General features: G+C 39.1%; 1 protein-coding gene across 1 annotated transcript in view; it reads right to left on the reverse strand.

The window, feature by feature from the left end:
- Positions 1 to 3003: 3003 nt before the first annotated feature.
- Positions 3004 to 15568, reverse strand: part of TNFRSF21 (TNF receptor superfamily member 21) — a 41453-nt gene continuing 28888 nt past the window's right edge. The window contains exons 5-6 of the mRNA XM_015812313.1: positions 6791 to 7010; positions 3004 to 4622 (exon numbers count right to left, since the gene is read on the reverse strand). Coding sequence (XP_015667799.1) covers positions 4393 to 4622; positions 6791 to 7010 — 450 coding nt within the window. The 3' untranslated portion in view covers positions 3004 to 4392. The remainder of the gene's footprint in view (positions 4623 to 6790; positions 7011 to 15568) is intronic.

Genomic DNA, 15568 nt, shown 5'->3' on the forward strand with positions numbered 1-15568 from the left:
GGTGTCAAACTGGCGGCCCATGGGCTGGATGTGTTCTGTGCCGGCCACGCCCTCCTGGTTCTGCAAAGGCAAAAAACATCAAGATGCGTCATGATACGTCACATGATGTGCTCGATTTTGACACCCGTGACCTGATAGAATGGATAACTTTAAGGCCACATGGGCAACATAATAGAAGTTGCATTGTTTGGAAGATAAACAATATTGGTATCCATCTCCCAAACAGAAAATAACATTTAAATCTGTAAGTGTATTACCAATGAACTTCTGTTAACCTCCATCACTGGAGGTTTTCAAGAAGAGATTGGATAGCCATTTCTCCAGAATGGTATAGGGTCTCCTGCTTAAGCAGTGGGTTGGACTAGAAGACCTCCAAGGCTCCTTCCAATTCTGTTATTTTGCATTCTGTAAATCCTATCTCACAAGCACTACATAGAAACACTTATAAAGGGAAGGTGCTTGCATATCTACCAATGCGTTCACAGCTTCTGAGCCCGAGGTTCCTCATCTTGGAATACCTTGGTCACGTATACTGTTGACAATTTGAGAAGCTCTCTAATGTGGAAGTACTCTCTCCACCCATTAGGCAGATTAGTTTTTTATCCACCAGTAATCAGCTGCTATTTTTTTTATAATTCCAGTTGTTTCTTCTATTGAACCCTGCTTTAGAATAACGTTTAATGCAATCAGGCTAAAATATAAAGTATTGCAGTTGGACACTGGCACATTCCAGTTTCCATGTCAAGAAGTAAGGAATAATTAGCAGAACTGGTAGGAAAAAAATGTAGCACAAATTTTTGGATAAAAGAGTTAAGAATCTTGTGAAGGCTGCCCTATCCATTAAGAAAACAGCCATATCTGCTATAGAGAGTAGACTACAATTCAAAGGACTGCAGTAAAGCATGCTAGGGTGAATGCAATCCTGTTTCCAAAGTGCAGTGAATTCTGCAGATGTAGACACCAAAAGCCAAACATAATTCAGCTCTTGAGGTCACTTAGGAGCATCCATGTGATTTCTGCAACAAAATCAAGAATGAGGAGTGTGTGTTTTTCTCAGACTCTTCCATTTTCCCCCAATGCTCTTCTCAGAAATAACCTCTGTAGCTAATTGCTGCTTCTTTTATCAATGTCTTGAACCTTACTGTTAAAGGCAAGCAACTAGAACACCAAGAGGAAACGAGGGCAAGGCAACTATAGTGACATCACTATGTAAAACTCAAGAACAGCTAATTGTGTGCCAAACTTAAATGGGGAAACATTTCCGGACTAAAGGCCAACATTCTTGGAAGGTTAGGTCTCATTGCTGTTACTTGATCTTTGCAGAAATGTCAAGCAAGCCATTCTTACCTGATATGAATTTCCACATCGCAAGAAGCAGGACTACTGAAAATAAAGTGTTTTTAAAGTGACATGCAGTTTTAAAGGAGCCCCCTCCATTTTTTCTATCCCAACTTCTGAATTTACCAAATTTATATTATGTGTCTTCCACTAGTACGCTAGTGTCTATTCTTAGGCTTTTCACCTTTAAATTAACTGGCAGTGTCTCACCTACTGTAAACGAATTTATAAAAATGAGTACTTGGTGAACAGTGATACATTTTCAAGTTCTAGTAAAATTTATTTCCGAAAAGGAACATGCTCATCCCCACCAGCATCCCTTTGCTGGCCCCTAGAAATTAGGACTTAATTTCCGATCACTCTAACTGGCATCTTCTTCTTTTACTTGCCTATCAATTAGGTGCAGACTGTCAACATTCAAACTGCAAAAAGCCAGATTAACTTTTTAGTGAGTGGAACAGGGCTACGATCAAATAAGTCCTCCTGTCAATAGGTTGAATCTTATACAGAATGCGGAAAATCCTAGGAAGAAAAAAGATTGAGACTATAAAGTATAAAGGCAATGCAGCACTTCGGATCTGAAAACAAAAAAGTTGCTTCAGTGCACAAGAGACACCACATACACACTTTACCTTTTTTCCCCTGGGATCCTTCTGCGGTTGCTTTAAGGAATTACAGACGGCTGCTCTGTGAGCACACACAGACATCCCACATGCTCCAAATTTTTTGGCTTTGAAATTTTAGTGCTGCGCTTTTAGCACTAAAGGTCTCACTAATCTCCCTTCTGTTGATGACTTAAGACTCGCCCTAATGAGTCTACATCAGAGGTAGATTAACTGCAGCTCCCTCACTTCTGAGAATCCCTTACAAAGGTTTGAGTCTGAGAACTTGCTGAGAGACAGCCTCAGCCAAATGGGCAGAAAAAGCATTACTCAAGGTGCAAGACAGGCTCTAATCCTCCAAGCAATAAAACAATTTGCAACCCAAAGCTGCATGCCTGACTCTACCAGAAGAGATTTAAAGTCTGCTTACCATAAGTTGTATGTCTGGAGTGAATCAAGGAATACTATTATTTTACAAAGAGGCAGTAAAACCTATGTTTTCTACCAAAAAAGCCCTGAATGCAAAGAGAGTGTGCCAAGGACAGTATGCCCTTAATCATTGTTACTCAGCTACAGGCCACAGGACTGAAACTGTTCAACTGCATGCCTACCAACTGTACTGACTCTGCCCTTTGTGCCAAATCCAGAGGATTGCAACACATGGTAAGCCAATTTGCAATTCTCCTCCTCTGTGAAGTCAGCTTAATTGTACATTTGGTGAATGCAAAGGACCACATGAGAAACGTGCCTGTGTAAAAAAAAAATCTGAGCTACTTGAATGTCTGTGCAAGTACATATGAAAGTGTCCACCCTAAAAGTGCAATAGCATACCATGAAAACTCTGCACGGCAGCAGTATGTCTAAAGTAGTTAAAAACAGTGAGCCTTTTGACTCAAGGTGAGTAACTATATGACCCTTCTATTACTTTCTCTCTTTCTTTTTTTTTTTGGTGATGGTGGTGGCGGTGGTGGTAGAGGGGTGCTTGACTCAGTGTCGACTCCTGGCAACTTCCTGGATTAGTCCCTGCAGTTTTCTTGGCAAGATTCTAGAAGTGGCTTGCCCTTATCTCCTTCCAAAGGCTGAGAGTGTCAGGCCTTTGTACTTAAGGTGAGACTAAAACTTGTGGTCTCCCAGTTTGTGTCTGATGCTTTAACTACTATATCAAACTGGTGCATCAGATTTTAATCCATGATCATTCCCATGACTGCTCCTTTCTTATACATACACATGCACTTGGACTCAGGATATGATTTCACTTAAACCCCTGCCTCGGACAGCAAGAACTGCTTTTACAGTCCCTGTTATGGAGGATAAACAGAAACATTATCACATAGCAAACACCTAGTATTTATTAATAAATTAGTACACCAGAAGGCAACCGGTTTTCCCCCCTCAAAAAAAAATAATTCTCTCCTTCCATCATGTTGCCATCTTGCAATATCGTCTCCTAAATAAGCATGATGGTAGATTGATTTATTCCTGGAGCACAGTAGATGCAAATATAGCAGAGCCAGGATTTTTCACAATGCAGCATTTTTAATAAAAAGTGAAGTGGGGATGGGGAAGAATTTCAAAGACCACATGAAGATCTTGAAATATACTTATTGGCCACATCTGTATAAAAACCCACAAAAGGACAATTTTGAAGCACATATCAATAAATCTTATAGAATGAGAAATGTGGCACCACCAGGGTTCTCCTTTACTTTCCAGAGTCCAGCTCCAGGTGCTACTCCCAAGTGATCAAGCCTGCTGAGATCCTACAGGGGCAAGGCAACATCTCTCCCTTAAGTCAAGCAAACAGAATTACATTCAGCTGCAGGCCAAGATCTCATTGTCTGGAAGGCTGAAGAAGTTACAGTTGAAATGTTTCAGCATTCTAGTTCCAGAGAAGCACAAGTCACTTATCGTTATCTGTTTGTCCACGTGAAAACCATACAATAAATAGCTGTGCTAGTAAAATATCAGTGAATGTGCATCATTCAGCAGTAGTTTTTCTTAAAGTCATCTTGAGGAAAAGCAAATCTAACTAACCAGGAAAAGAGCAGAGAAGAAGAATTCAAAGTATTTGTAATGAGAGGGCAAGAAAAATCAAATTGAAATTAAAGAAAAATCCAAAAGTCTTCTGAAAAGTTAAAAGGATTAAAATGCAAGTCCAAATCCAATAAGTAAATTATGAATGTATAATCCATGGTTTTTAAGTGGCTACAATTACAGCTCTGAATGAAAATTAAAATGTAATAGAAGAGGGGAAAACAACATCTTTTAATTCAAACCATAACCATGAGAGCAAACTACTCTCAGAAGACAAAAAAGAAAAAGAAAACTTAAGAGAAAAATACTGGCCACGACTTTTACAAAATATCCTGCCCATGTCTTATCTTTAACATGTGCCAAGTGCATACAAGCAGCAGCCAGTGTGTAGGTGCAAAGGGCCTCTGGTGGCCCACGTCTAAAGCAGATCAGGCAGGTGGCTATAGACTGAATCCAGAAGAGTCTGGCTCGCTTCCTGGCTCTTGACACCGGCAATTTCAAAAAGCCTGTCCAGCTTGTCCTCTGCCTGTGAAATCTCCTCAATAGCATGCAGTTCTTCGGGGTTTAGAAGGTGAAGCATGTCGTCAAAGATAGGCTGCAGGTCACAAGGATCCAGGCGCACCTGGCGCAGCACCGTATCTTTCTTTTCTAAGAAAAGAAGATAAATTGGCTGTTAATCACAGACTTGCAAGGAATGAATTGCCCCAAGCTGTGTTTCCGGTCACTAGGCTTGGCAGTCTTTTCAGTGCTGCTTTCTGGCTCAGATGCTGAATTTAAACTGGCCTCTTTCCCTAGTCTGCTTACAGACCGGCCTGTTTCCGTGGTCCACGCCACAGTCTGAGACCATCAGTGGGGCAACTTTGGGAACAGGTCCTGCCACAAAAACATTGAACATCAATAATTAACACTAGTTTTTCCATGGCAGAGTCTGCATTATGGAACAAACTGCCACCAGGATTGAACAACCCCCCCTCCACCTTGTTCAGCATAAAATCTTTATACTTGTCTTTTATAGCATTTTATATTTTCTTATTTTGATAGCTTTTAGTAAAACTTTAATTTTTGTGACATTTTGCAAGCTGCTCAGAATCATTAAAATTTGTGGGAGGGAGGATGGATCAATGGCTCTCAACTCACCATGAGTTGAGCGACTACCAACTCATAAGATTCTGTGTGCCCCAACTGTCTCCTAACAGAAGAAAGCCTAAATATGGAGTAATGAAATGAGAGAATCTGGGTCACTGAAGTCTGCTTTCCTCAATATTCAAAAGCTATGACACAACTGATTTTTTCACTGTTATTTTCCTTTTGTCATTGAATAAACCTGCAGTTTACTCTTTTACTGCTTGAGCCTATGAGTCTGTTGCCCAGTGAGAAAATAATAACACCCTACCGTTGTGATCCAAGCACAATATGACTTGATCCTCAAACTTACACAGCAGATGAATGGTGATTGTGTTCACACAGTGCATGTATGGTTGCCAAATCAGCAGTAACAGCCCTCCCCCTTCTCCCTCTAGTATAGTTTAAGCCAGAAAGAATCAGTTGTACAGTAATAGATGAGTTGGGCTCAGGAGTCTCAGATACAGCTTATGTCCTTAAATGACCTAAGTGTGATCAGTATCACTTGAAAATAAGAGCAAAATGGCTAAGTCTGTGCATGCAGGTACTCCTTGTTGAATAATTACTCATTCAGCAACCATTCAAAATTACAACGGCACTGTTTTATTTATGACTATTCCTTGAAGTTGCAGCCCTCGTAGTGTCCAATCAGTTGGATGATCACAATTTGAACACTAAGCAACCAGCTTGCAGTTATGTTAGTTGCAGTGTTCCATGTGATCACTACTGGTGATTGTTGCGATCTTCACTACTGATGCCTGACAAGCAAAGTCAATGGGTGAGCCGGTAGGATGTTACAAATGGCAATTACATGACCATGGGAGATGCTGCACTCACATGGGATTTGGCTAATGACAGCAACTGGGACAGCTACAACTGTCGCCTATATGGTCCTATAATGTCACTATGTCTCTTAGTGATGGAATTTTTGGTCCCAATTACCATTAAGTGAGGACCATCTGTAATAAACCACGTTTTTAAATAAGGGGTTGTTGAAGAAGCCATAGAATCTCAGAACAACAGAGTTGGAAGGGACCTTGGAGGTCTTCTAGTCCAACTCCCTGCCCAAACAGGAGATCTGATATCATTTCAGACAAATGGCTGTCCAATCTCTTCTTAAAAACCTCCAGTGATGGAGCATCCACAACTTCTGAAGGCAAGCCCTTCCACTGAGTGTTCTGTCAGGAAATTTCTCCTTAGTTCTAGGTTGGTTCTTTCCTTGATTGGCTTCCATCCATTGCTTCTAATCCTGCCTTCAGGTGTTTTGGAAAATAGGTTGACCCCGTCTTCTTTGTGGCAGCCCCTTAGATATTGCTATCATGTCACCCCTAGTCCTTCTTTTCACTAGATTAGACATACCCAATTCCTGTAACCATTCTTCATATGTTTTAACTTCCAGTCCCCTAATAATCTTTGTTGCTCTTCTCTGCACTCTTTCTAGCGTCTCAACATCTTTTTTTATATTGTTGTGACCAAATATACAAAGCAGACTTGGGCAAAAAGCAATTTAAGCCAAAAGCAATTTCTAAATATGTGCAGTCTAGGTTTTTGAAATATCTGTGTTGTAGTTTGCAGGACAAAACTGAACTCTGCATTCTGAATATGCCCATCTGTTCCTTTTACATCTGATTCTGAATGAAATTAAACAATGGCCCTGTGAACAACTGAGGTTTCAGACTAGCAAAGATCAGTACCTTTGGTAATAAAAGAGCCTGTTCGGCTAAGAGCAGAAGAACCGCTGGAGGTGGAATCGCAACGAAGAAGAGGTTCAGACTCATCCACGAAGAAGCACTTGTTCTTCTCCAAGGGAGATGGTTCCACAGGGATTATGGTTGCCTCTGGCTTTGGATTTGGGCTGGGAGTGGGGTTGAGTAGTCCAGAATTTACAGGAAGATCCAACTTGTCAACTTCAAGCTGAAACAGGAAGACATAATATGAAAAGAATTACATACCAGTGTTCTGAGACAAGTTGGGCCAATCCACTTTCATTAGAACATGCAGGTCCCTTCAGAAAAGTATGAGATGACAACAGGATGGTTTTGTCAGGCCAAGAAACTTCCCTCTTCACTATCCAAACAGACAGGTCTGCAAACAGTAAAGCTGAATGGTTTGAAATTATGAAATTAAAATTATGGACAAAGAGAAGTACCATAGACCATGCCATAAAAAATTGAAATTCAATGCTAAAAAAATGTAGTGATAGACACTGCCTGGAAAACTTTGAAAGGAGCGTAAATAAATTCATAGTTAGATAAGGAAGGACAGTGTGATGTAGTAGTTAAGTTGTTGGACTGTGGAGACCTGGTTTATGTCTCCCTGTAGCTGTGGAAATCCCCTTGGTGATTCTGACCAGTCATTTTCAACGCAACCCATTTCCCAGAGTTGTTTCTATAGGGATAAACAAATGGAAAGCAAACTATCATGACCTCCAATAAAGAAGAGGAATATAACTTTAACAAACAAACAAGGCTAGTGGTTATGGTGTCTAGTAGTGGAGACAATAGGCCTCTCTTTGCCAATTGCTGAAGAGCATACCCAATTTATGGGGTCACTGAAGCAACAAATGAAGCAGAATGCTTTTGTCTGGATAAATAGAAACATTTGATCTGGACCAATAAAACTTGTCTTAGGTTCTTATTTAAACTTTGACAAAGGAGTTCCTCAGATTGTATCAACATAATATGCACAGTTAAATTTCACTAAGGTCTTTATATAATTGTTATTTTACTTTCACAAAAGCACCCATTCTGAATTCATGTCTACTACATTCTATACTTCCTCAGATATGCACAGCTAGACAACTGATTAATCTCCTGCACTAAATCTGCTGGGGAGAGAAGACAGCCCAATGGCGGTCCAAGACTCTGGCCTGGTGGATGGAGGTAGCAGCACCAGGTTCTGATGAAAGGAGCTGCTCTGCTTCCTGAGAAGTACAGGCAGCTGTTGCCAGTGCTCCTAAAAGGTCAGTGAGGGGCAACCTAAGCATGCTTTGGTGCTAAAGCTCAAGTCCATAAATGTGTCACAACAACTTCCTGTTTATTATCATCTTCTCTTTTCTAAATGTCTTTATTTCATTTGAAAGAGAAGAAATTTCACACCACTGAAGTCTGACAAATGCCATGCCCGATCAAAATTAAAGACAGACTGCTCCCTATTTTGAGGCCCTGTGAGCCCTTCCCAGTCACAATGCCAAAAGCCAGGTTGAGGGAAAACAGAAAAAAATGGTTATGTCAGCTCATATATACTATACAACAAGCAAGACTGTTCTCCTATGGCTGAATCCCTGAATTTTATTTTTTAGAAATTAAATGTTTTTTCCCTTTCTTTCAAGTAGTTCATAAACAGGTAGTAGTCAGAAATGTGTTGCACTAATGTGTTGTACCAGTCCCACCAATATCTTTACACAAAATTCTATTGAGCAAATGACTAAATAAGCCATTGTATTATAGCTTTCTGCTTATTTTTATGATTATTCACAATGCTAAGTGTCCTGAAACACATAGCAGGGTTCCTTTGGATTCAATTATAATTAATTAATACCCAAGAAAAGAGAAAAGAATAGCAAGTAGCTGCTTTAAAATGACCATTTCCCATGCACACATTTACCTCACCCCTTTCCTATTTTTGCACTAAATGTCTATGGAGATTCTCAATCAGACTCTTTAAAAGAATGCAAATGACCAGCTATCTGCAAGGAATATAAATCCTTCCATTCCCCACCATCCAGTTGGAGCTGAAGAAGCTTCTTGGATGAGAAGTGAAACATCTTCAAACAAAAACAAGAAAGTCCAGTTGCCTCCTGAAAAAGCACCTTTGGGACTTCTCATCTATTCTACTACCTTCTCTTATTGGTATCATTATTATGATTATTATTACTCTGTTGTTTTGCATGTACATTGAGAGCTTACGCACTGGAGGCAAATTCCTTCGGTGTCTAATCACACTTTGCCAAATAAAATGCTGCCTACTCCACTGAAACATGATATTAATCTATCTGTGTTTTTCTAATGAAACCCCTTTGCAAATTTGAAAGTGTTTGTGTGAGTGTGTATGTGTGTGTGTGGGGGGAATCTTCAAGTCCTAAAAGTATCTAAAAAGAATGCTTTTCTTGTTTTGTTTTTTATAAACATTATAAGTCAACTCATGAATAACAGGAATAATAATAAAAGGACAATAGAATTCTAGTACATCACTGAAAGAGCACTCTGAAAGAGCACAGGCTCTGACATTCACAGATCCACTCTCAAACAAATATTTAATGTAATTCTTCACCAGAGTTTTGAAAGAAATATTATCTAGCAAAGAATGCCATGTTTTATATATGTAGAGGGAGAAGAGAGGGATAATGAGGAACAAAATATGAGCTGCGACTGATTTGCTGTTCCTGGAGCTGCAAAGGTTGCTTAGATCCAACAATGTCTTTGGAATCTTCTGTTCCTATCAGCCAAATTGCTCAGTGCTATGACATCAACAATCATCCTATGATCTTCAGAGTAGGATGCTGATTCACTCTGTGCCTTGTTTTCAGGAGGAGGAGGGAAAAGCAAGAGAGAGAGAGAGAGAAAGAGAGACAAGGGCTAGGAAAAGCAAGAGAACACACACACACACACACACACACACACACAGCTTTCGTCCATCTAATTCAATTCACAATTTGCACAAAGCAGCATTCATATAAGAATGTCTGAAAACTCAGATGAACTCAACAGAGCACATGAATCTCCCACATGCAAAAAGAGAAAAGCAAGAACTGATTTACTACACAATAACTGTTTGAACTGAGATGTTCGATAACCCCATGATCTCCTTTTGGGGGTGGATTCTTATGCACCCTTTGTTCTTGCATAAGACAATAACAACTTGGTTTACAAATACCATAAAATATGGTGAGGGAATGAACTTTAGACTGAAAGGGTTTGTCTTCTTTAAAAATTCTACCTATCTGCAGATGACTACGATGAGCGGTCTGGGCCACAGGGATTTATTCTGTTTTCTTTACCTTTTGAGGAGTTCTTCATAATTGATGCATATCTACTACCAAACCTTTCTACCATTCATTCGGACAACAGTCTTGAACAGCCACTGGTTATGGCAATAAGAACAGGGGAGATTTCGTTAAGGGCAAAGACCCTCCCTTGTTTTGCTAGTATGTTGATGTGATTTTTGGAGAGTTCTATCTATTCCCACTGTAATTTTTCTCTAAATATCACTGTTTCAGGAACAGACCTAGCTAGATCTAGCCTGTTCTTCCTCTCTGTCCCCATTTTACAGAGAGATCTATGTGTGGACAGATACTCAGAGGGTCTGGGGGAAGATTCTTAGATCTATAATACCACTAAATAGGGAGTAGCCTTTTCTCAGGAATGCTCCATATGCAAATTTAGGTCCTCTATCGCCTATAGTAGGCATTCCGCATATCTGTGATGGCACTTTTTCTTCCTAGGGTGGGCCTGTTTCTGAACCTCCCCAGATGAAAATGAATGCAACAAAAAGCATTGGAAGGACATACTACCTATCCAGCTTCAAGGAGAAACTTCTTTTCAGGCCCTAGAGTTCCCCAGCTTTATGATGATGATGATGATGATTATGGTTGTTGTTGTTGTTGTTGTTGTTGTTGTTGTTATTATTATTATTATTATTATTATTATTATTATTATTATTATTATTATTATGCAATATGAGTGTTAGTCTAGACCAGGGGTAGGCAACCTTGGCTCTTTTATGACTCGTGGACTTTAACTCCCAGAATTCCAATTCTGGGAGTTGAAGTCCACGAGTCATAAAAGAGCCAAGGTTGCCTACCCCTGGTCTAGACTCTAGAGTAAGGAGGCAATACTGGCATGAACAGGATCAAGGCTAACCCAGCTCTTGCTTTCCATCCTGTTTGCCAAAATTCAGGAAGGGCTTCATGCTCTTGATCAGTACAACATTCTTAGCTGCAGCATTCCTGATCAGTGAAGGCAAAAAAGGCATTTAAGCTCAGGATCTTTTGCGTACCATAAACGTGCAGAAAATCCCTTGTCACATGACAATATAAATCAAAATTCTAAACCTAAACTGAAAACACAGAGATACATTCAAAAGCAATAAAGGTTTCTTAATCAGCAACAATTCTTACTGATAAAGAAAAACAATTCCTGCTATTTGATTCAAAAGTCAGGCCCTTTTTTCTCTGAGCAGAGAAACATAGCTGCAGCAATTCTGAAGTATCAAAATTTTCCTCTACCCAGAAAACAACAAGCATTCTGAACAGGAAGACCGAAGATGAGTGTTAGATGAAGGTGGAGATTGAAGCAGGACAAGGGTGGGGGTTGGGGGAAAGCTAGATTAGGTCATGGGAGGCCAGAAGAGGAAGAGCAGGGACAGAAAGGATATCAGATAGTATTACTTAGAGACACTCAAAGCAATTACTTCCATTAGTACTAATAAAACCTCTCCATGAACCCACACAAACTACCTCATCTAAATGTTGTTGTCTCTTCTAGACAGTAATTTATGCTAAATCATTGCCAGCTCTTTATAAAAAGACACTTTCCCAGGACCCATAGATGCACACTGGTGGTTCTTTTCTTGAAACAACCATAAAAAATGTCTAATTCTGAATACCAGAGCTAATATACAGCTGCCTCCAATAAGACACAAGAAGTTGCAATGGAAGACAATCAAGTGATCATGCATGCATTTGATGTGGTTATCATTACATTAGTTTCAGCAGGAAGCAAAGGTTCCCACAGTAGCATTATCAAAAATAAAAATGATCTTGCAATTTAATTATTTCTACATAAGACAATTTTTGTCTCCCTAAAACACTAATGTAGGGGTAAGCAACCTAGCAACTGCTAGCTGCTTTAGATTATAATTTCCAAGGCCCTCAATGCTGACCCTACTGGTCACTCTGAAAGTTGAAAGTTGATTAAATAATATAGGAGAAATAATACTAAGTACAATATTTCCAAAGTACATTAAACTACTCTTCCAACTCTTCCATCAAATGTCATCATCACTAATTTATAACCAACTCAAAACAGTATGTGTACAATAAGAACTAGTTCTAACTTAATCTTTTAGCCAATTTAAAAAGATTATATTTGGAATGTGCATAACTCAAAGTTACCACATATACAGTACTCACCAGAAGAAAAAACACAATCAGTAGTGATGGCTTGGGAAATTGAAACATTGCAATGAATACAATGTTCTCGAAAACACTACTACCGGTATTCAGTGGCACCTATGGGATGCAGATCAAGAGAAGCAAATGACAAAAGTAGTGTCATATTAAGGCAACATAAGCTTTGCCAATTTTCTGTAGCTGTTGTGACATTAGTATATCACATACAAAAGGGGTGGATCTTGCACTGTGATGCAACTTTCGATGAGCGCACTGGATCCTGCCCGCACCTCTACCTTTCATGATACTCCAACATGAAACCTTATTTTAGTGCCTCAGTGGTTACATTTTTTCCCAGACATTCTGTACTGGACATGGAGCCTAAATATCTGCTCTTGAATGAAGGGGAGGGAGACAGATAGAAGGCACAGACCAACTATCCAGTATCCCAAATTGATATTACAGTAACAGCTTTCCTGTACCTGAATCTTCAAAATGTGTGTCACGAGAGTGATAACTCAGGAAATGTAAGCAGACCTGGGAAGATACTTTTATGTTCTAAAAAGCTGGTATCAAGTTGATCTCTCAAACTATTCATGCCTCTCAGTTTCAGTGGGATTCATTTTATTTCAGGCTGACCATTATGGATCTGATAGGTATTTGGTCCTATCATGTATGAATTGTGACATTAAAAAAATAAGAATATCAAAATATGATTTAGTCCATTTTTAAAATGAATATTGAACAAATGGCAGCTTTTGTTTACAGAGGACTACGTCAGTCTAATGGAGATGCAATGGATCTCACTGCACGCTGAAGGTAGGAGGTTGGTCATGCAGCATACTTGGCTGCTTGAAAGCAATAAAACAGGGCCTGCTAATATTTATGTCTGCATTGTGGGACACAGTAGATAGCAAAATATATAAATACTAGGATTGTGCAGAAATCTGGATTCAGCAGGAAAATATGATGCTAATTCAACCCGTTCCCCCAGATTTTAAACAAAAAAATTAGGCTTATCAGGAGAATACCTATTTTGCATATAAAAGGTCACAGATGTGGTCCCTTAACAGTTTTTTCTACTACTTCGTTCTGTACTAAGAATAGAGAAGGTCTTAATTAATTCTCAAACAGACCTAGTTTGCTACTTTCTAATGTCCAGTGAATTCAGAATCAAAATCTCAGTTTAATTCCAAATTTATTAATTAATTACCCAATCAATTAACATTTATGCAAAAACTAATCCTACCATATCCAATTCTAATCCACTTCGAGGGTTGTTTTTGAAAGAACAATGAAAAAGGGAAAGGACTTAATGGCATGATCTTCAAGTATCCAATGAAACCTAAAATCTGAAAAATGTTTCCTAACATTTGAAAATATCTCCAATATTGGTAAAAATAGACTAGTCTTTAAATTTACAATAACCAGGATGAGAATTACAAATATAGTCTAGAATTTTGTCTTCATTTGAACATGTTTTTCCCAAAGAGAGGATTCTACAAAATTACCTATAATAACTATTCAATATATTTTGGCACAAAGAGCAATGACAGAGGAAAATGAGGTTAAGAACTGTGAGCTAGACGCAATGAAATAATGCAGCTCTTTTATCAACAGAGATTTAAAATTTTGAATCAAGACATCATTCTCTTAAAGGAAATTCCAGCAAAAATACTTAGAGCGCGCAGAGATTATGCTTTTTTGACACAGGAGCTGAAGCTCAGACAAATAAATTTTAGATGGGATATACCCGTGGGCATAATTGTAACAATATATGGNTCCAAAGCACCTGAGGGCAAGACAAGAAGTAACAGGTGGAAGATCGTTAAAGAGAGAACCAACCTAGAACCAAGGAAACATTTCCTGACAATGAGAACTATGAATCAGTGGACAGGCTTGTCTCCAGAAGCTGTGAATGCTCCACCACTGGACGTTTTTCAGAAGAGATCGGACAGCTATTAGTCTGCAATGATATACGATCTCCTGCTTGAACCGAGGTTAGACCAGAAGACCTCCGGGGCCCCTTCCAATTCTTATTCTGTTAAAACAGAATTTCTAGTCCTTACAGGTGAAGCCCAAGAAGGAACTGAGGGTCACATTGCCTTTATGGATAGAAAATTCTCAAAGAGCACCAATGAATTCTCAAAGTGTCCTTTTTTTATGTAGGAGAGGGATAAACAAACAAACAAACAAACAAGCAAGCAAGCAAGCAAGCAAGCAAGTAAGCAAAAGCAAAAGGCAATGGTAAAAACAGTCCTTGACTGAGTGTATAATTTTGCGGGCTCAACATCAGGAGTGGGATTCTGCCAGTTCGCACCAGTTCGGTAGAACTGGTAGCTAATTTTTTGTTGCCCAGGCCCAGAACGGACTTCCGGAAGAGAACTGGTTGTTCACATATTTGAATCCCACCACTGGATAGCTAGATAGCTACATAGCTAGATATGACAAACAGACAGACAGACAGACAGACAGACAGACAGACAGATATAGCGTGGTGGGAATCAGCCGGTTTGCACCAGTTCGGCAGAACCGGTAGCTAATTTTTTGTTGCCCAAGCCCAGAACGGACTTCCGGAAGCGGCATCCGGTTGCTCACGTATTTGAATCCCACCATGGCTCAACACTGGCTGATAATGGCAACCATTGTTTCAGTCAGGGTGAAGATATTACAAGAGAGCTGTTTGCTGCACCTGCCTTAAAAAAGAGAGCGGGGGTTGCAATGTATATTAAAAGTCATCTTTCACCTGTTTTAAAAGAAGCTGATAAAGAAGGAAGATACTTATTTGTGGAAATAAACTTAAATGGAAGAAAGTGTTTAATAATAGGGGTTTATGCACCCAATCAACTTATAGCTCAAAAGCAATTTTATAGACATTTACATCAGAAAATTGTGGCGATGGACTATAACACTTTGATTGTTATGGGAGATTGGAATGGGGTTCTGGACACGTTAAAAGATAAAAAGACAACTTCTAAGGATGTAACCCTTTCCAGATTACCTAAGTCCTTTTTTGCTATGAAAGATGACTTAGAATTAATGGATGTCTGGAGGTTACAACACATCAATGAATGTGATTTTACTTTTTTTTCTCATAGACATGACTCTTTTTCAAGGATTGACTTTATTCTGATATCGACTGACTTATTTTCAGAATGTAATAAAACCAAAATTTTTCCTAGAACCTTGTCTGATCATAGTATGGTTTGGATGGAGATTGGTCAAAAAATAAAGAGGAAATCTTGGAGAATAAATGAAAATTTGTTTAACTATGAGGATAAGGTTAAGGCTTTGAAGATAGCTATGGAAGAGTTCTTTCAACTCAACATGCATAAGGAAACTTCTATAAATATTGTTTGGG

This window comes from Protobothrops mucrosquamatus, unplaced genomic scaffold, assembly GCF_001527695.2.
Source record: "Protobothrops mucrosquamatus isolate PMUCROS unplaced genomic scaffold, P.Mucros_1.0 scaffold78, whole genome shotgun sequence".
Classification (NCBI taxonomy): Eukaryota; Metazoa; Chordata; class Lepidosauria; order Squamata; family Viperidae; genus Protobothrops; species Protobothrops mucrosquamatus.